Below are 22994 nucleotides of genomic sequence, written 5' to 3'. Positions count from 1 at the left end.
CACGTGTCTGCGAATGGTCACGTGTTAAGATATACGATACCATCAGGTTGACAGGAAAGTTCTTGCGGTTTTTAACCGTTAAATTCAGATGAACATGCGTGGTATAGAGCAAGCTGCTGAGCTGTATACATCGATTGTCAGGAGTTCACCAAAAATAGAATTTATTATGTTAAGAATTATGTTTTGATAATTTGGTTAGGAATTTCAACAAGTGTCAACATTCTTTCAGAAACTATTAAAAATAGAATTATGTCTATAGTTGTGAATTTCAGCTGAAAGAAATAGAATAAACATTAGATTACACCTGACAACTGATAAGTTAGGCATGTGATTTAACGCATGACGTGACAGTCAGCTGATCGGGGTTATTTTTGTGTTAGTTAGCATCCAATATTGGATAGAGTTAGCATCCAAGATTGGATAGAGTTAGCATCCAAGATTGGAGAAAGATGGACATACATACATACATACATAAATACATACATACATATATATATATATATATATATATATATATATATATATATTAAGTAGAAATGGTAATTAATAAAAACCTGAAGAAAGTGCTCAATACTGTTGTAGAGCAAATATGCGTTTTATTATTTTTATTACCGTATCTTTCTGTTAAGTTACATTATTGTTTCAGCTACCCGGCCGTTATTTTTGGCCGTCTGTAGCTTCCTCAGATTTTCTGTAAAAGTTTGAGGATGTTACAGACGGCCAAAAAACGACCGGGTAGCTGAAACAATAATCTAACTTAACAGAAAGATACGGTAATAAAAATAATAAAACGTGTATATATATATATATATATATATATATATATATATATATATATATATATATATATATATATATATATATATAGATACATATATATATATACACGTTTTATTTTTTATTACATTTTATATTTTTTATTACCGTATCTTTATATATATCTATGTATATATATATATATATATATATATATATATATATATATATGTGTGTGTATATATATATATATATATATATATATGTATATATATATATATATATATGTCAGAATAATGGAATGCAATAGATCTACTGGTAGTGATTATTGGTCTTACAAAATATAATTGGCAGTGGTATTTTATAAAGACAATTCCAGCTAAATAAAAATTGCTCAATATACTAGATAGAATAAATAAATCAAAATTTAGTAATTTAAATTTTATGACATGAAACGGTTACATTTCAAATCTAGAAATGTTTATATATTTTATATACAGTGTTTATATATTTTATATACAGTGTTTATATATTTTATATACAGTGTTTATATATTTTATATACAGTGTTTATACATTTTATATACAGTGTTTATATATTTTATATACAGTGTTTATACATTTTATATACAGTGTTTATATATTTTATATACAGTGTTTGTATATTTTATATACAGTGTTTATATATTTTATATACAGTGTTTATATATTTTATATACAGTGTTTATATATTTATATACAGTGTTTATAGATTTTATATACAGTGTTTATATATTTTATATACAGTGATTATACATTTTATATACAGTGTTTATATATTTTATATACAGTGTTTAAACATTTTATATACAGTGTTTATATATTTTGTATACAGTATTTGTATATTTTATATACAGTGTTTATATATTTTATATACAGTGTTTATATATTTTATATACAGTGTTTATATATTTTATATACAGTGTTTATATATTTTATATACGGTGTTTATATATTTAATATACAGTGTTTATATATTTTATATACAGTGTTTATATATTTTATATACAGTGTTTATATATTTTATATACAGTGTTTATATATTTAATATACAGTGTTTATATATATTTTTATACAGTGTTTATACATTTTATATACAGTGTTTATATATTTTATATACAGTGTTTATACATTTTCTATACAGTGTTTATATATTTTATATACAGTGTTTGTATATTTTATATACAGTGTTTATATATTTTATATACAGTGTTTATATATTTTATATACAGTGTTTATATATTTTATATACAGTGTTTATATATTTTATATACAGTGCTTATACATTTTATATACAGTGTTTATATATTTTATATACAGTGTTTATACATTTTATATACAGTGTTTATATATTTTATATACAGTATTCGTATATTTTATATACAGTGTTTATATATTTTATATACAGTGTTTATATATTTTATATACAGTGTTTATATATTTTATATACAGTGTTTATATATTTTATATACGGTGTTTATATATTTTATATACAGTGTTTATATATTTTATATACAGTGTTTATATATTTTATATACAGTGTTTATATATTTTATATACAGTGTTTATACATTTAATATACAGTGTTTATATATTTTATATACAGTGTTTATACATTTTATATACAGTGTTTATATATTTTATATACAGTGTTTATATATTTTATATACAGCGTTTATATATTTTATATACAGTGTTTGTATATTTTATATACAGTGTTTATATATTTTATATACAGTGTTTATACATTTTATATACAGTGTTTATATATTTTATATACAGTGTTTATATATTTTATATACAGTGTTTATATATTTTATATACAGTGTTTATATATTTTATATACAGTGTTTATACATTTTATATACAGTGTTTATATATTTTATATACAGTGTTTATACATTTTATATACAGTGTTTATATATTTTATATACAGTGTTTGTATATTTTATATACAGTGTTTATATATTGTATATACAGTGTTTATATATTTTATATACAGTGTTTATATATTTTATATACAGTGTTTATATATTTTATATACAGTGTTTATACATTTTATATACAGTGTTTATATATTTTATATACAGTGTTTATACATTTTATATACAGTGTTTATATATTTTATATACAGTATTTGTATATTTTATATACAGTGTTTATATATTTTATATACAGTGTTTATATATTTTATATACAGTGTTTATATATTTTATATACAGTGTTTATATATTTTATATACAGTGTTTATATATTTTATATACAGTGTTTATATCTTTTATATACGGTGTTTATATATTTTATATACAGTGTTTATATATTTTATATACAGTGTTTATATATTTTATATACAGTGTTTATACATTTTATATACAGTGTTTATATATTTTACATACAGTGTTTATACATTTTATATACAGTGTTTATATATTTTATATACAGTGTTTGTATATTTTATATACAGTGTTTGTATATTTTATATACAGTGTTTATATATTTTATATACAGTGCTTGTATATTTTATATTCAGTGTTTATATATTTTATATACAGTGTTTGTATATTTTATATACAGTATTTATATATTTTATATACAGTGTTCATATGCTTCATATGAAGTGTTTATATAAAATATATAAACATTGTATATAAAATGTATAAACACTGTATATAAAATATATAAACACTGTATATAAAATATACAAACAATGTATATAAAATATATAAACACTGTATATAAAATGTAAAAACACTGTATATAAAATATATAAATACTGTATATAAAATGTATAAAAACTGTATATAAAATATATAAACACTGTATAAAATATATAAACACTGTATATAAAATATATAAACCTTTCTAGATTTGAAATGTAACCATTTCATGTCATAAAATTTAAATTACTAAATTTTGATTCATTTGCTCTATCTAGTATATTGAGCAATTTTTATTTAGCTGGAATTGTCTTTTTAAAATACCACTGCCAATTATATTTTGTAAGACCAATAATCACTACCAGTAGAGCTATTATATAAACACTGTATATAAAATATATAAACACTGTATATAAAATGTATAAACACTGTATATAAAATATAGAAACACTGTATATAAATTATATAAACACTGTATATAAAATGTATAAACACTGTATGTAAAATATAGAAACACTGTATATAAAATATATAAACACCGTATATGAAATATATAAACAATGTATATAAAATATATAAACACTGCATATGAAGCATATAAACACTGTATATAAAAGATATAAAAACTGTATATAAAATATACAAACACTCTATATAAAATATATAAACACTGTATATAAAATGTATAATCACTGTATATGATATGTATAAACACTGTATATAAAATATACAAACACTGTATATAAAAGATATAAACACTGTATATAAAATATACAAACACTGTATATAAAATATATAAACACTGTATATAAAATATAAAACACTGTATATAAAAAATATAAACACTGTATATAAAATGTATAAATACTGTATATAAAATATATGAACACTGTATATAAAATATATAAACACTGTATATAAAATGTATGCACACTATATAAAATGTATAAACACTGTCGGTATCTAACCTATGTAAACATCCCTATATATAGTAAAAACGTCGCAGTTTTACTCATCTGGACCAAAATGTCGTAGGTTTACAACAACAGATGTCACGGGAAAATTTATTTTCGTCTACACTATTAGCCAATATCTTATGTAACTAAAGAACGAAAATTTAGACACATTAATTCATCATAATAAAACTTTACATTTTATCTTAGGAGTGACATCATCATTATTGCATGCATCTACAGAGGAAGTAGTTCCCAATTTTCCATCTAATCACTAAGTCCTCCCACCGTTCCCTTCCTACACTGCGCAATTTTGCACACATTGAGATCCCATCCTTCGTAACTGATTCGTAAATTCATAGACATAGCATTCACCTTCCATTCCTCTAAACAAAAAATATTAACGCCTCCCTAGGCATGTTCCTTCCTTTCTGATTGGCTGATACGGGACATTCTCCTATTCCAGAATGAAACTAATCCCGGTTTTTAACGAACACTTCGAAAACTAAAATTTACTGTCCTCGCTTACCGCTACAGAAATAAAATTACAGTTTGACCAACTAAAAAGCATTTAAAACTACGTAACCACGCAAAAAATATAATCCACATTTCTTTTATTTATCGTTTTTTAGAGGAGGAAGGGGGATTCATTATTCATAAATATACGATAACGTGTTTCTTTATTTTAGGCTTGCGCTAAATGCGGATAACATTTCCTGCTTTTTCTCCATTTTTTTGCAGTTTTTTTTATTATCGAATTCAAACAGCTTTATTTGTTTGTTTTTTATCATCGAAATGAAACGAAAAAACTTCAGTTTTTTTTGTGTTTTCCTTTTGTTTGTTTTTTGTTTTGGGGGTTTATTTACACTTTTTTGCTTTTATTTTTCTTTTGTTTGCTTGGTTTGGGGGGGGGTTGTTACGGTTATAATTGAAATTATTGACACCAAATATTGCAGTAATTAATAAAAAAAATATTACAGATAAATACACGGATGAAGTTTCGTTTCGTTTCCTTAGGATAAGATTCCATGTTTTCGTTCTTAAATAAATTTCTGCTTCTTGATAAAACTTTGAGACGAACAATTTTTAGTCGGGGAGGCCGGTAAGTAACCAGTCAACGTCAACACAGCTACAACGGCTAAATGGATATGTTTTTTATTTATTTCTTTTTCCATCTCTCTCCACCCGGACTGCCTAAGGCCTCTGATTTTTTCTTTTTCCATTCTATGCTATTTTTTATATATTTTTTTCTTTACGGCTGAGGGTTGCTCAATATCCTTTCCACTAAATCTCTCTCAACTAGCTCCTGACATTTCGATAGCGGTTCTTACCATGATGAGTTGAGGGTGTCTATTTCGAAAGCTGTTTGTAACATGAGGAGGTTGGGGGTTGGGCAGCAGTAACAACAACAACAAAAACAACAACGACAAAATAATAACAACAACAACAACAAAAACAATATAAACAACAACAATGACAACAACAACAACTACAACAATAACAACAACAACAATATAAACAACAACAATAACAACAACAATAATATAAACAACAACAATAACAACAACAATAATATAAACAACAACAATATAAACTTGTATATAAAATATATAAAACTTGTATACAAAATATATAAAACTTGTATATAAAATATATAAAACGAGTATATAAAATTTATAAAACTTTTATATTAAATATATAAAACTTGTATATAAAATATATAAAACTAGTATATAAAATGTATAAAACTTGTATATAAAATATATAAAACGTGTATATAAAATATATAAAACTTGTATATAAAATATATAAAACTAGTATATAAAATGTATAAAACTAGTATATACAATATATTAAACTTGTATATAAAATATAAAAACTACTTTATATAAAATGTATAAAACTTGTATATAAAATATATTAAACTTGTATATAAAATTTATAAAACTTGTATATAAAATATATAAAACTAGTACATAAAATGTATAAAACTAGTATATAAAATATATTAAACTTGTATATAAAATATATAAACTATTTTATATAAAATGTATAAAACTTGTATATAAAATATATAAAACTTGTATATAAAATATATAAAACTTGTATATAAAATATATAAAATTAGTACATAAAATGTATAAAACTAGTATATAAAATATATTAAACTTGTATATAAAATATATTAACTATTTTATATAAAATTTATAAAACTTGTATATAAAATATATAAAACTTGTATACAAAATATATAAAACTTGTATATAAAACATATAAAATTAGTACATAAAATGTATAAAACTAGTATATAAAATATATTAAACTTGTATATAAAATATATAAAAACTGTATATAAAATATATGAAACTTGTATATAAAATTTATAAAACTTGTATATAAAATATATAAAACTAGTACATAAAATGTATAAAACTATTATATAAAATATATTAAACTTCTATATAAAATATATAAAACTTGTATATAAAATATATTAAACTTGTATATATAATATAAAAAACTTGTATATATAAAACTTGTATATAAAATTTATAAAACTTGTATATAAAATATATTAAACTTGTATATAAAATATATAAAACTTGTATATAAAATATATAAAACTTGTATATAAAATATATAAAACTTGTATATAAAATTTATAAAACTTGTATATAAAATATATTAAACTTGTATATAAAATATATTAAACTTGTATATAAAATATATAAAAATTGTATATAAAATATATAAAACTTGTATATAAAATATATAAAACTTGTATATAAAATATATAAAATTAGTGCATAAAATGTATAAAACTAGTATATAAAATATATTAAACTTGTATATAAAATATATTAACTATTTTATATAAAATATATAAAACTTGTATATAAAATATATAAAACTTGTATACAAAATATATAAAACTTGTATATAAAACATATAAAATTAGTACATAAAATGTATAAAACTTGTATATAAAATATATTAAACTTGTATATAAAATATATAAAAACTGTATATAAAATATATGAAACTTGTATATAAAATTTATAAAACTTGTATATAAAATATATTAAACTAGTACATAAAATGTATAAAACTATTATATAAAATATATTAAACTTCTATATAAAATATATAAAACTTGTATATAAAATATATTAAACTTGTATATATAATATAAAAAACTTGTATATATAAAACTTGTATATAAAATTTATAAAACTTGTATATAAAATATATTAAACTTGTATATAAAATATATAAAACTTGTATATAAAATATATAAAACTTGTATATAAAATATATAAAACTTGTATATAAAATTTATAAAACTTGTATATAAAATATATTAAACTTGTATATAAAATATATTAAACTTGTATATAAAATATATAAAAATTGTATATAAAATATAGAAAACTTGTATATAAAATGTATAAAACTTGTATATAAAATATATAAAACTAGTACATAAAACGTATAAAACTAGTATATAAAATATATTAAACTTGTATATAAAATATATTAAACTTGTATATAAAATATATTAAACTTGTATATAAAATATATAAAACTTGTATATAAAATATATAAAACTAGTATATAAAATGTATAAAACTTGTATATAAAATGTATAAAACTTTTATATAAAATATATAAAACTTGTATATAAAATATATAAAACTTGCATATAAAATATTATAAAATGAATAATCACTGTCGAAATTTTATCTAAAGAAACACTTTATATAAATTATGCAAAAACTGTATATAAAATGTATAAACACTGTCGGTATTTACCCTATATAAACACTATACATAAAATGTATAAACATTGTATATAAAATATATAAACACTGTGTATAAAATAAATAAACATTGTACATAAAATGTATAAACATATTATATAAAATATAAAAACACAGTATATAAAATATATATAATTATATATAAAAATATAAGCATTGTAAATAAAATGTTACAAAATATATAAACATTGTCTATGAAACGTATAAACATTATATATAAAATATATAAACACTATATAAAAATGTATAAACACTATATTAAATGTATAAACATTGTATATAAAATGTACAAACACTTTATATGACATATAAAAGCACTGTCCATATAAAATATATAAATACTGCATATAAAATATATAAACATTATATAAACACTGTATGGAAAATATACTGTATATAAAATATACAAACATTGTCTATAAAATATATAAAAATTGTATATAAAATATACAAACATTGTCTACAAAATATATAAAAATTGTATATAAAATATACAAACATTGTCTATAAAATATATAAAAATTGTATATAAAATATACAAACATTGTATATAAAATATGCAAACGCTGTATATAAAATCAATAAACATTGTATATAAAATATAGACACATTGTATATAAAATAGATAAACATTGTATATAAAGTATACAAACACTGTATATAAAATAAATAAACATTATATATAAAATAAACAAACATTGTATGTAAATTAAATAAATATTGTATATAAAATATATAAACATTGTACATAAAATAAATAAACTTTTTATATAAAATATATAAAATTATATATGAACTATATAAACATTGTATATAAAATATATAAAAATTGTATATACAATGTATTATAAATGTATATAAAATGTATAAAAATTGTATATACAATATGAAAAAATGTATATACAATATATAAAAATTGTATATAAAATATATAAACATTGTATATAAAATATATAAACATTGTATATAAAATATATAAAAATTGTCTATAAAATATATAAAAATTGTATATACAATATGAAAAAATGTATATACAATATATAAAAATTGTATATAAAATAAATAAACATCGTATATAAAATATTTAAACATTGTATATAAAATATATAAAAATTGTCTATAAAATATATAAAAATTGTATATACAATATATAAAAATTTTATATAAAATATATAAACTTTGTATATAAAATATATAAACATTGTATATAAAATATATAAAAAAAATGTACATACATTATATAAAAATTGTATATGAAATATATAAAAATTGTATATAAAATATATAAACATTGTATATAAAATATATAAAAATTGTTGACAAAATATATAAAAATTGTATATACAATATATAAAAATTGTATATTAAATATATAAAAATGTATATAAAATATATAAAAAAAACGTATGTAAAATATATAAAAATTGTATATAAAATGTATAAAAATTGTATATAAAATATATAAAAAAATGTAATATAAAATATATAAAAACTGTATATAAAATATATAAACATTGTATATAAAATATATAAAAATTGTCTATAAAATATATAAAAATTGTATATGAAATATATAAAAATTGTATATGAAATATATAAAAATTGTATATAAAATATATAAAAATTGTATATAAAATATGTAAAAACTGTATATAAAATATATCAACACTATATGAAAAATACAAACATTGTATATAAAATATACAAAAATTGTATATAAAATGTATCACATAGTGTATAAATATATATATACAATGTATATTAAATATATACAACCGTATATACAGTGTATAAGTATTCTATATAAAATATATAAAGATCGTATATGAATGCATAAACACTATATAAAATGTATAAAAAATGTATATAAAATATATATACACAATATAAAAATATATACACGTTATATAAAAATATATAAACGCTGTATATAAAATATATAAGCACAGTACATAAGATATATAAACGCTGTATATAAAATATATAAACACATAAATAGTCTTGTTTATTTCACTTTTTTCGAGCATTCGGAAAAGGGGAATTATGGTTGTTTACAATGTCTTGTCAGAAGTAAGTGATTCGTTTATCTGCCTTGCTTGCGTCTCGATTAATATACAAAATGTATGAACAGTGTTGGTATATCAAATACAAACACCATTAATACATAAAATGTATAAACAGTGTCGGCATGTATAAACGAAAATTTTCTTCCTTTTTCTTTTTCTTTATCAGACAACTGAGTTTTCTTTACCGGCTTTCTCCTCTGCTTTTTGTCATTATCGATGCTTGGTCGCGCATAGCACGCATTTGTTAATGACCGACGCAAACGACTTCCAAGCTGAGTTCAGTCGTGCGAATCCCTGAAAGAGTCATATAATTTTCTCTAATTACCGTATCGCTTTCAAACAGTTCTGCCTACCAAATAAGTCCATAATAGAAGCGAAGCGGCATCCAACGATAGTCTCTTAGGGAAACAGTACCCGCTGTAATGTTAGGAACTGTAAGGTGAGATATAATTTAAAGAATTGCATCATCAGCTCTGCTGAGTATTGTTTTTGTTTTTTTAACTTATGACTTTTACTACTTTATAAATGTTACGGGGTTAAATAGTAATATACCGAAAGTGACGTCACCAACGAAAGTGACGTCACGAGATAGTCTATTCCCTGGAGGGGCGTCTCCAACAATAAGCAAACGCTAAAATAAATAATATTTCATTGTTTTTTCAAACAATTTTTATATTCTGGTAAGAAACTTTATAAAATTATATTGTTATATTACTAAACTAGCGAGGTCATCTGCGGTTACCCAGGTTAAAAGTGTAACATATTTCCATCAAAACTTATATCTCTCTATCTCTCTCTATACGTCTCTCTTTCCCTTTTTCATCTTCCCATCCCTTTCCCGGAAACCCTTCCTTTTTCTCTGCCCAGCAATTCCTCACTTGCTGGACATATACACGTACATACAAACAGACACCTCTAGTTTATATAACAGATTCCTGGTGGAATTCGTCGGCATTTTCTTTCAAAATCTTTAATCTATATATATAAAAGCGAAAATGTTTGTGTGTGTGTGTGTGTGTGTGTGTGTGTGTGTGTGTGTGTGTGTGTGTGTGTGTGTGTGTGTGTGTGTGTGTGTGTGTGTGTGTGTGTGTGTGTGTGTGTGTGTGTGTGTGTGCTCGCGCATTTTCGTGTATGTCCGAGAAAGGCTTTTTTTCCAAGAAGCGATCGGTCGGCTCACAACTTCTTAAAACTTTTTATATCACGTCGAAATCATGATATCTACGAGTTAACAACGGGGGTCGCCTGTCTATTTAATTTGTCCGACTTTCAAAAGTTAAATATTCAACATTTTTCGATCGCCGCATGTGGATTCAACTTTTTTGTATAAAAAAGAAGCGAACAGACCTGCAGTAAACAAAATAGAAAATAAAATAGAATATTGCCCTACTGAAAGTTTACCTCATGAAGTCGTCAATTCTTAATCTTACTTAAATAAATTCAAACATGTTTCCGTTAAACGTCGCACGTTCGTTTTTTTTTTTTTTTTTTTTTTTTTGAGGGGGTGTCACACTTTATTATTTTCCACCCGGGCAACGATTTTTGCTTTGATTTACCCAAAAACGCACACACACCTCCAAACACCCGGGCAACGCCTTGTACCCCCCGCTAGTATTATATAGGAACTTTATATGGTCTGTGTCTGTGTGCTATGGACTCCTAAACGGCTAGGCCGATTTTTTTAAAGTTTCACACAAATGTACTTCATACATACATACATACATACATACATACATACATATAATATATATATATATATATATATATATATATATATATATATATATATATATATATATATATATATATAAAATAAAAATTACAATTAGATTTACCAAAATGATTCAAGATGGTAAAACTAAAGTATATTATAAATATTAATTCTTTAATATTTATAAAGTAATCTCAACCAGATGTAAAAGCTCGATAAAACCAAATAGGAAATAGAGCTCATAATAAGAGCAAACAGTTAATAAAACATGTTAAAAACACTTTGAAAAAGAGTTAAAAACATATTTAATCTGAAAAGGAAACACTTGATTAGTGGATAGTCCTTAATCCGCGGAGTTTCGAAGAAATACTTTCTTTCTCATCAGATGGTAGGAATTAGCAAAATGCGGGATCGGATTTTGCATACAAAAGTATTTGATGAAACAATAAGTAAGTCAAAGTTTAAGTTGTCTGAACTAACAGCAGACAATTTAAAATGTCTTGTGCTTACGCAAGGGTTTACCTTAGGAAAAGATGCGGAAATCAGGCGCAGAGTCCTTACAAAATTAGAAACTGAACCGAACTTAACACTTCAAAAATTGACTGAGGATTGTCAAAAAGTAGAAATTATAAAAAAAGATGCAAGAAATATCGAAGCAAGCATCGCGAATATAAAAAAGTAACTAAGAAAAAACCGTCGAAATGGCAAACAGACACTAACCACCGAAACTCAGAAAAACGAAAAACACCGAGCGCTTGTTTCGATTGTGGTGGAATACATTGGGTAAGGGATTGCCCATTTTTAACAAAAAGATTCCATTTATGCAATAAGATCGGTCATAAAAGTTCGCACTGTAGGAAAACTCAGAATAGAAGCCGTGTACGTCAAACCAGAACTAAGGACGTCGTAGATGAAAATCTACGCAAATATGTAACGGTTAACATTTTCAGCAAGGCTATTAAATTCCAATTAGACAGTGGATCGAATCTTTCAATAATAAATCTCAAAACGTGGAAAATATTACGAAAGCCGACTATGTTAGAACCTAACAGAACGGCGACGGCCGTTAATGGTACAAAAATTCATTTTGAAGGTGAATTAATTACAAACGTCACTTTACGGGGGAAAACAAAAAAACTAAGATTGTATGTGCTAAAAGATAGTGAGAACCTGTTCGGTTCTGACAGCATGGAGACGTTTCGTCTCTGGGATCTTCCTATATCCACATTCTGCAAGAAAATAGATACCCGCCCAGCAGAAACGGAGAAACTTATAACTTGTTTAAAAAAGAATTCACAAACGTATTTATTCCTGGCCTGGGGAGATGTACAAAAATGGCCGCAGATTTTAAGTTGAAACCTGGCACACAAGCCGTTAATATCCATTTGTGGATAAAAACAAAGGACTTCCAACCTTCACTGCGAACCGACTATTAAGATGGGGAACTATTCTGCTGAACTATACTTTTACAATTCAATTTCTCCCCTCAAAACAACTAGTCCTTCAGACGGTCTATCGAGACTGATTCCTGCCAAAATGGAACCTCTTGAAAATTCAGTAATCGCGGCACTACGTATTAATAGTGATGTAAAAACCATGATAAACAATATTATCCGCGAACTGCCGGTCACATTTTAGGAAAGTTAGTCAGAATCCCTAAATGACAATTTCATTCAAACTACGAAGCAGAGATTAGCACTGGATGACACCAGTTCAGACATTTTTTCTGGTTGCGACGAAATACTGTTATACGGTGAAAGGGTGTCATTCCCCAAACACTTCCAAAAAGAATTCTCAGGGATTTTCTACATGGGGCATCCAGGAATAAACAGAATGAAAAGCCTAATGAGAAGTTTTGTTTATTGGCCAGCTATGGACCAACATATTACCGACATGGTGAACAGATACAAAGGCTGTGCTTTGGCTGCAAAAGCACCACCGATAACATATAAACCTTGGCCTAAGGCTGAACAACCATGGTCGAGGATCCACATCGATTATGCGACACCTGTGGAGGATTTTTACTACCTGATAGTAGTTGACTCTTACTCTAAATGGCCAGAGGTACTAAGATGCAAAAAACCGACCACGGCAACAACGACAAATTTTTTATTGGAATTGTTTGCTCGGTTTGGGGTTATAGACTGTTTGGTTAGCGACAACGCTACACAGTTCACCTCAACAGAGTTCAGAGAATTCTGCGAGACGTATCAAGTCAAGCATATTACGACACCCCAGTACCACGTCAGAAGCAATGGCCAGGCCGAATGCTTCGTAGATACGCTTAAAAGGGCATTAAAAAAGGCGTCCGGTACACCGACAGAAAAGGCCCTTCAGCAATTTCTGCGGGTTTACAGAATCGCGAGAAATCCGAACAAACCAGATGCGGGATCCCCAGCAGAAATCATGTTTGGACGGAAAATAAAATCCATATTTGATAAACTGCTACCTAAAAACATAGTACACAACAGAACCTCTCCAATGCCAACGAAACGGTTTAACAGCGGAGATAACGTGTATTTTAGACATTTTAGAAATAACGATTCTTTTGGGGAACAGGGCACGATCTTACGAAGAATCGGCCATGTTACATACATCATTCAGGGCCCAAAGTTTCAATATAAGAGGCACCTGAACCAAATCAGGAAACGCTTCTACGAGGATCAAGAAGAACTACCGCAGGACGGCAGTGAGGCGATTGAAACTGTTTATGACTGTTTTGGCATAGACCCTACAAAAGGGATGTCAGAACCGAGACGCTCCGGCGGAAAGAGGAAGCGCATAGACCCCTTGGTGGTCTGCCCCAAAAGGAAGAAATACTGATTTTCACAACCGCGGAAATCAGCTTGGGAAGGGGGTAATCACCCTCCAAATGGACTGTTTTATCCATTATATAAACCATAGACCTTTTGATCCCAGGTGTGGATTAAACACCAGAGCGACTCTCGCCTGCTCGGTGACGTTTACTACTCTTTTCAGTTGTAACCTTTTTACGTTGTTGTTCCAGTAATACATTGTTTAAACTCTATTCCGTTGTTCTGTGTTCTTTGTGGCTTATTGCAAGCCATAACAATTTTATATTATCTTTATTTCACTTTTCAGAATGTCGACGCAGATGAATATGGAAAGTGATTTTCTTTTGCCATTTTGGTAAATTCTATTAGTTTCAATTGTGAGACACGTCATATTCCTGTCAAATGGGGGCGGAGACAACCGTTAAACTCAACCGTTCTGTTCTAAGTTCAATTTCGAACTTCAATTATTCTCCTCAGCTAACTAGAAACACGTGACCCACACGTACTTCCGTCAGCTGATCAGGTGCTTCCGGTGACATTTGTCTATTTTATAGCTTCATAATGTTTTGACAACTTTTATCAAAACATCTTCATATGTCATCTCTTGTTTATCTCGCCAGTCAGATAGATAGATCGAGATGGATAGATAGATAGATAGATAGATAGATAGAGACGGATAGATACAGAAATAGATAGATAACTAGATCGAGAGATGTATCGATAATACACAAAGATATATAGATAGAATGACAGACAGATAATAACTAACAAATAATTTCTTGTGTTCGACCTGCTACATAATTATGTTTCCTCTAATCTAACTTATTGAATTCAAATATATCTCAATTTTTTATGATTTTTTATTGTATTTTAATATATTAAAATGAGATCCCAGACTTTATTTATATTACATTTATAATAAAGTATCCCATATCCTTTAAGTTATACTTTTGTATTAAGATTATTCAGTTTGGATGACTATTGATGTATATTTCACTCCAATCTTTCACATATTAATTAAATAATTTGTATATTTTGTTCAGTTTTATTTTAATTTTTTGTTTTATATATTATTTCTCTTATTATTTAAAAAGGAATTTTTAAATTTTTATTTTAATTTGAACTGTTGTATATTTATAACTTATTTGCTTAATATTTTATTTTATTACTTACTATTTCATATTTTTATTTATTTTATCTGTTTATTTCAATTATTTTTAAAGTCTAACCCTATAATAACACATTTTAGTAGTAGTATTGCAAGTACGTTACGTTAGTGTGGAGATTTGATGAAGTGTTTACGTAAGGGGGCGGTTCATTAGGAATTTATTAACGTTGGACTTGAACACATCCCAGTTGTAGTCCGGTGGGAAGCAGGCAGACGGAACAGAGTTCCACAGGCGTGCAGTTCTAAGAAAGAAGCTTTGTTCATGGAATCCGCGTTTTGATTTAGGCACAGATATAGAGTGGGGGAAATTTTTTGCAGTGGATTCAGCTAGACTGGTGTTTTTCGTGAAAGATTGGCGAGGAGGGACCAGAGATTGGAGTTCAGACGAGCACCTGCCATGGAAGTAGGTAAAAAGGGGATTATCACACACACACACACATATGTATACATATATAATATAAAGCTGAATGTGTGTGTGTGTGTGTGTGTGTGTGTGTGTGCGGGTGGGTGGTCACGAATAGGCTCCAATATTGTTGACTATTTTTAAAAAACTGATTACATATAATGATAGAAGATGTATCGAGACACAGGAATGGGTATGTTTGATCTGGCAGAACGGTGGTTCATTAAAATTGTGGGGTCTGCATTCGCGCCTGGCCCACAAAGTATGGAAATAAAAGAAATTTAAATTTAAAAAAAACGTTTACAAGTGTTTTTGATATAGATGTACATAATAATACTTTGATAAGTGTGTTTTAACTTAAATAGGGATGGTATAATAAAATTGTGGGGTCTGCATTCGCGCCTGGCCTCCATGGAATGGAAATAGGGACAAACTTTAATAAAGACTTTTCATATCTATCTGCGTAAGTATACTTTGATGATTATGTTTCAGTTTGAAGAAATATGGTATAATAAAATTTTGTGGTGCTTGTTCGCACCTGACCTCCATAGAATGGAAATATGTCACAAAGTTTAACATGGTTTTTAAATATAGAATACTGATATTGTGATAAGTGTTTCAGTGTGAACAGGTATGGTATAATAAATTATGGTGTTCATCTATGTTATTTTTACTTTCATCATATTTTGCTTTGGTTTTGATACCCCCCAAATTCGAAGCTATCTCTTTACAACCCTTCCTTTTCATAATCTATCATACTTTCATAAATCAGAGTCCATTTTGTGTAGGCTGTTTTTGAACCCCGTCAACGACGGATACTTTTGCTAATATATATATATATATATATATATATATATATATATATATATATATATATATATATATATATATATATGAATGTTTTTCTGGCCTTCTGTGCATTTAAATAAATAAATATTTAGCTCTTATATCGAAAAAAGTTTTTCTTTGTAATCGAGCACTTTGTTGGAATTCTTTCCCAAAAAAACAGAAAACATATATATATATATATATATATATATATATATATATATATATATATATATATATATATATATATATACAAAATTTGGTTTCAAATATTTTATTGTCGCGATATGTATGCAATCTGCAAAAGTGTCGAGGGAAATGTGTCTTTTTATCTTTCTTCGCAATGAAGTCAGTAAGAGTATCGGGGAAACCATTGCCAACAATAGAATCATTTCATTCATACAAAATGATTGCATCCATTCATTTGCGTTGTTTTTGTTACTTTGTTTTGTTTGTTTATTTTGGGGGTGGGGTGTTGTTTTTTTTCGAAATGTACACATTGACTGGTCGATGTTTTGGTTCTTTGATTTTGAAATAAATTAAAGTAAATAAAAATGTCAAATTAAAGCGTGTCAAAGGTCAGGAGTCAATTGAATCCAAACAAGGCAAAAAAAAAACCTGCTAAAAAGCTATCAACTTTCCCTAGTTGCAAAAACCAAGAAAAGAATAAAATAAAATAGGCTGCTTTGGTAAACTGGTGACCTTTTAAACCAACGTATTTCAGGTGAAAACATTATTACGTCCTTAATTCTAATGTCGAAAATAATGTAAATTCCAAAAATTACGTAAAATTATCCATTGTGGTAGATGTATTTTCTACAAAATGATGTATTTTTAACAAAATAATGTATTTCAAAAATGAAGTATTTTAAACAAAATGATATATTTTTAACAAAATGATGTATTTTAAACAAAACTATATATTTAAAAAAAAAATGATGTATTTTAAACAAAATTATATATATTAACAAAATGATATAGTTTTAACAAAATGATATATTTTAATAAAATTATATATTTTAACAAAATGATATATTTTTACAAAATGATGTATTTAAAAAAAAATGAAGTATTTTAAACAAAATGATATATTTTAACAAAATGATGTATTTTAAACAAAATTATATATTTTTAACAAAATTATATATTTTTAACAAAATGATATATTTTAATAAAATGATATATTTTTACAAAATTATATATTTTTAACAAAATGATATATTTTTAACAAAATTATATATTTTTAACAAAATGATATATTTTAACAAAATTATATATTTTAACAAAATGATGTATTTTAAACAAAATGATATATTTTAAACAAAATGATATATTTTAACAAAATGAAGTATTTTAAACAAAATTATATATTTTTAACAAAAATTATCCCCAATTACGTTCTGAATTTTTTTTGGTTTATAAATGGCGAAGCCTTAATTTAAGTTGAGGGAGATAAACCAGCTTGTCATGCTGAATTTGTTGCACAATTCTTCAAAATTAATACGTACAGTAAAACTCAATAATTCGGTAAATTCTATTTTTGTTTGTAAGTATTTTTATACTGGATCATTTTTCGCAATTTTTGGAATTTATACTAATTTTGACATGGCATGTAAGTACGTAATAATTTTTTCAGCTGTAATACGTTGGTTTAAAAGATAACCAATCCACATAAGCACTGAAAATATTGACAAAATTAAATAAACTGAGTTGCGTGACGTTTCTGGATGTTTTTAGACGAGGATTGGTTAATCGTATTAGATAAAATAACATATGCATCAAGTGACGTTATTCTTGCGTTGCCTACGCACAGTTCAAACATTTCAAAATACAACCGCTAGATACAACGCGCGGCTCTTTACAAACAGACTGTTCTTTCTCCAAATTTGCAACATTGCAAAGAAGAAGAAAAAGAAACAAAACAATACACTGAAGATGGAGTATACCTCCGAAATATATTTGTGATAAATTTTAAACAAGTAAAATATTTGTTTATTTTCCTAATATTACGTTGTCATTTGGCTTTCAAGTGCACTTGATGCGTATTTTATTTTATTCAAATTAAAACAACTTTTTATATGAATTTAATCCTTGACGTTATTCTTGCACAGTTCAAACATTTCAAAATACAACCGCTAGATACAACGCGCGGCTCTTTTTTTTCACATAGTAGTCACCACTTATCAAGACCCGGAAGCCACTCGGGGATAAGGGTTATTGCGTGTACAGTAATCAATGGGATAATAGCATAGTAATCGTTAGTAATGGAGATTTGATAAAGTGTCATACTTAAGGGGGTGGTTTGTCAGGAATTTGTTTATGTTGGACTTGAAGACATCCAACTTGTAGTCAGGTGGGAAACAAGCAAAAAACGGAAGAGAGTTCCACAGGCGTGCAGTTCTAAGAAAGAAGCTTTGTTCATGGAATCTATGTTTTGATTTAGGCACAGAAAAAAAGAAACAAAACAACACACTGAAGATGGAGTATACCTCTGAAATATATTTGTGATAAATTTCAAACAAGTAAAATATTTGTTTATTTTCCTAATATTACGTTGTGATTTGGCTTTCAAACGCACTTGATGCGTATTTTATTTTATTCAAATGAAAACAATGTTTCTATATGAACTCACATCGTTATTCGTACTATTTGGATTCATCGGACTACTGTTCTCATCCTCAGTGTCATTTCCACAACGTTTCGGTCGATGTAACCTCCGACCTTCTTCTTATCTATCACAGGAATGTTTCTGTCGAACTCGGGAATCTGGACGGAATTTCCAACAAAAACCTTTATTTACTTCACGGGAGTAACATGCTCTCGTTCCATCAGCCATCATTGAATAGAGGTCCTAAGTAATTTGCAATTGTATTTTTCGGTCGCCCACACTGAGGATTGAACTTTTAACCTTCAGGAGAATATAACTTTTTACCATTGATTTGTGTCTGCAGGTATTAAAAATAATTACAGTAAAAATTATATATATATATATATATATATATATATATATATATATATATATATATATGCGTACAGTATGTACAATATATATATATATATATATATATATATATATATATATATATATATATATATATATATATATATGCGTACAGTAGCTGCAGGTATTAAAATAATTATATATATATATATATATTTATATATATTTATATATATATATATACACACGTATATATATATATATATATTTATATATATATATATATACACACACACGTATATATATATATATATATACACACACACACGTATATATATATTTATATATATATACACACACACGTATATATATATATATATATATATATATATATATATATATATATATATATATATATATATATATATATATATATATATACAGTGATGATCATATTTATTGGCACGGTAAAATAAAAGTTAAATTTTGTCTAATAAATTCTAAAAAAGGGATTAAATTAAAGAAAATAACAAAGTATATTATGTATTTTTAACTGGCCTTTCCGATGCAGCAATCGGATTTTAGAAAAAATAAATAACAAAGGAACAACAAACATAATTGCAAAAAACCCTTGTTCAAAATTATTGGCACGGCTTTGTTTTTCTTTTAGTATCAGTATAATATCAATCAATTTCCGGTTTACGTGCTTTCTGAACTTTTTTATAGCCATATTATGCTTGTTTAACGCTAATTCAGTGAATAATTTTTTTCAGATAATTTTTAGATAGCCATTTATTTAAACTATTATAAGTGACTAAATTATAATTTTCAATCGCCATGGTTAAAACTAAGGAACACAGCGAAGACGTCAGGAAGCTTGTTGTAGCATGCCATACCAATGGGGAGGGCTATGATAAGATTTCAAAGAAGCTAAACCTTCCCAAATCCACTGTTAGAGCCATAATAAACAAGTTCAAATCGCAAGGCCACGTTATGAGTTTAGAGGGTAGAGGGAGAAAAAGGATTCTTTCCCCAAGAGATGAACGGAAAATTGTTCGACAAGTAAAACAAAACCCAAGGATCTCTGTTGGGGAGATTGTTGATGAACAGAGCACCTCTGGAGTGAATGTATCTCGACATACAGTTGGTAGAGTTTTGAAGAGAGCTGGTTTAAAAGCATGTCGTCCGAGAAAGACTCCCTTATTGAAGCCTATGCACCTGAAAGCAAGGCTAGTCTTTGCAAAACGTCATATTGATAAAGATGTTGCATTCTGGAAACGTGTTCTATGGACTGACGAAACGAAAATAGAGTTATTTGGCCATAATAAAGTGTCTTATATTTACAGAAAATCTGGCGAAGCTTTCCTGCCTAAGAACACCATACCCACAGTGAAGCACGGTGGAGGCAGTTTGATGTTTTGGGGATGCTTTGCTGCCTCTGGACCAGGGCGACTTGTTAAGGTCACAGGTAGCATAAAAAAGGAAGATTATGTTAAAATATTGGATGAAAACCTGAAAGACTCTGCTAAAGAGCTCTCACTTGGTCGTCGTTGGTGGTTCATGCAAGATAATGAAGCAAAGCATTCGGCTAAACTGACTAAGAAATGGCTTGAGGACAATCATATTAATGTTTTGGAGTGGCCATCACAAAGCCCAGACCTTAATCCAATTGAAAATTTATGGAGAACATTAAAATTGAGGGTAATGCAAAGGAAGCCTAAGAATCTTATTCAATTGGAGGATTATTGTCAGGAAGAGTGGGCTAAAATTACTACTGAAGAGTGCAACAACTTGGTTGTAAACTATGAAAATCGACTGAGGAAGGTAATCAAGGCCAAAGGCTATACAATTGATTATTAAATAAATCGTGCCAATAATTTTGAACAAGGGTTTTTTGCAATTATGTTTGTTGTTCCTTTGTTATTTATTTTTTCTAAAATCCGATTTCTGCATCGGTAAGGCCAGTTAAAAATACATAATATACTTTGTTATTTTCTTTAATTTAATCCCTTTTTTAGAATTTATTAGACAAAATTTAACTTTTATTTTACCGTGCCAATAAATATGATCATCACTGTATATATATATATGGGGGAGTTAAAAATAAGCTCGATTCTTTAAGGGAAGACTTATCGGGATAATGCAAAGCTCAATAATTAGGATAATGCATCACTATACGCCGCATCCCTATTATGTTGCCTAGCATCTTCTCTCCTCCTCTGATGAGAAGCAGTAGGCTTCGAAATACCATGGTATAAAGAGTTTTTACTTACTCTACTTGTATCATCCTTATTGAGTAAACGAGTAAATCTATATGCATTAGTATATATTTTTATATTGTTTTTTTTTAATTATTTTATTGATGTTCTCCATGTGTGTGTGTGGGAGGGGGTGTAACAGTTCCTGCAGCATCAAAAGTAGAAAACCACTTACAAACATTGCGTATGGGTTTTTATATAATGCGCGATTATTAAGTGAGTGAATATGTTTTGCAGGGCGATTTGCTGGAAAAAACCCCGCTGATTTCAACGTTCATTCGATCGCCAGCAGATTTGTAAAAATAACATTCGCTGCTGCTGCTTCTTCTCCAAACGAGAATACTCGACATTCGCATTCTTAAATGGCAACTAATTGTGACAATAAAACGAATCAAAGTCGCATGAGACTTTAAACAATGAACATCAAACTAATCAAACTTACCTGTACAAGGTCGGGGAAATATATTTTCGGCGTGACTCGAGAAAATAAAAGAAGCGAACCACCAAAGTAGTGACGTCATTCCTGAAAAGCAAAGAAAAAATAGTTGGTCATTGTGTATTTTTGTTTTTAATCCTTTGAGATGAAGCTTCATAATTTCTGC

General features: G+C 26.4%; 1 protein-coding gene across 1 annotated transcript in view; it reads right to left on the bottom strand.

The window, feature by feature from the left end:
• Window positions 1-22994, bottom strand: part of LOC145241563 (thrombospondin-type laminin G domain and EAR repeat-containing protein-like) — a 181472-nt gene that overhangs the window by 126848 nt on the left and 31630 nt on the right. Inside the window, exon 2 of the mRNA XM_080104634.1 lies at window positions 22835-22915. Within this exon, the coding sequence (XP_079960760.1) occupies window positions 22835-22915 (81 nt within the window). The remainder of the gene's footprint in view (window positions 1-22834; window positions 22916-22994) is intronic.

The sequence above is a fragment of the Euprymna scolopes genome, chromosome 20, assembly GCF_053919585.1.
Source record: "Euprymna scolopes isolate OS-2025 chromosome 20, ASM5391958v1, whole genome shotgun sequence".
NCBI lineage: Eukaryota > Metazoa > Mollusca > Cephalopoda > Sepiida > Sepiolidae > Euprymna > Euprymna scolopes.
Note: the sequence above shows the minus strand (reverse complement) of the source record. Positions and strands in the feature narration are given on the sequence as shown.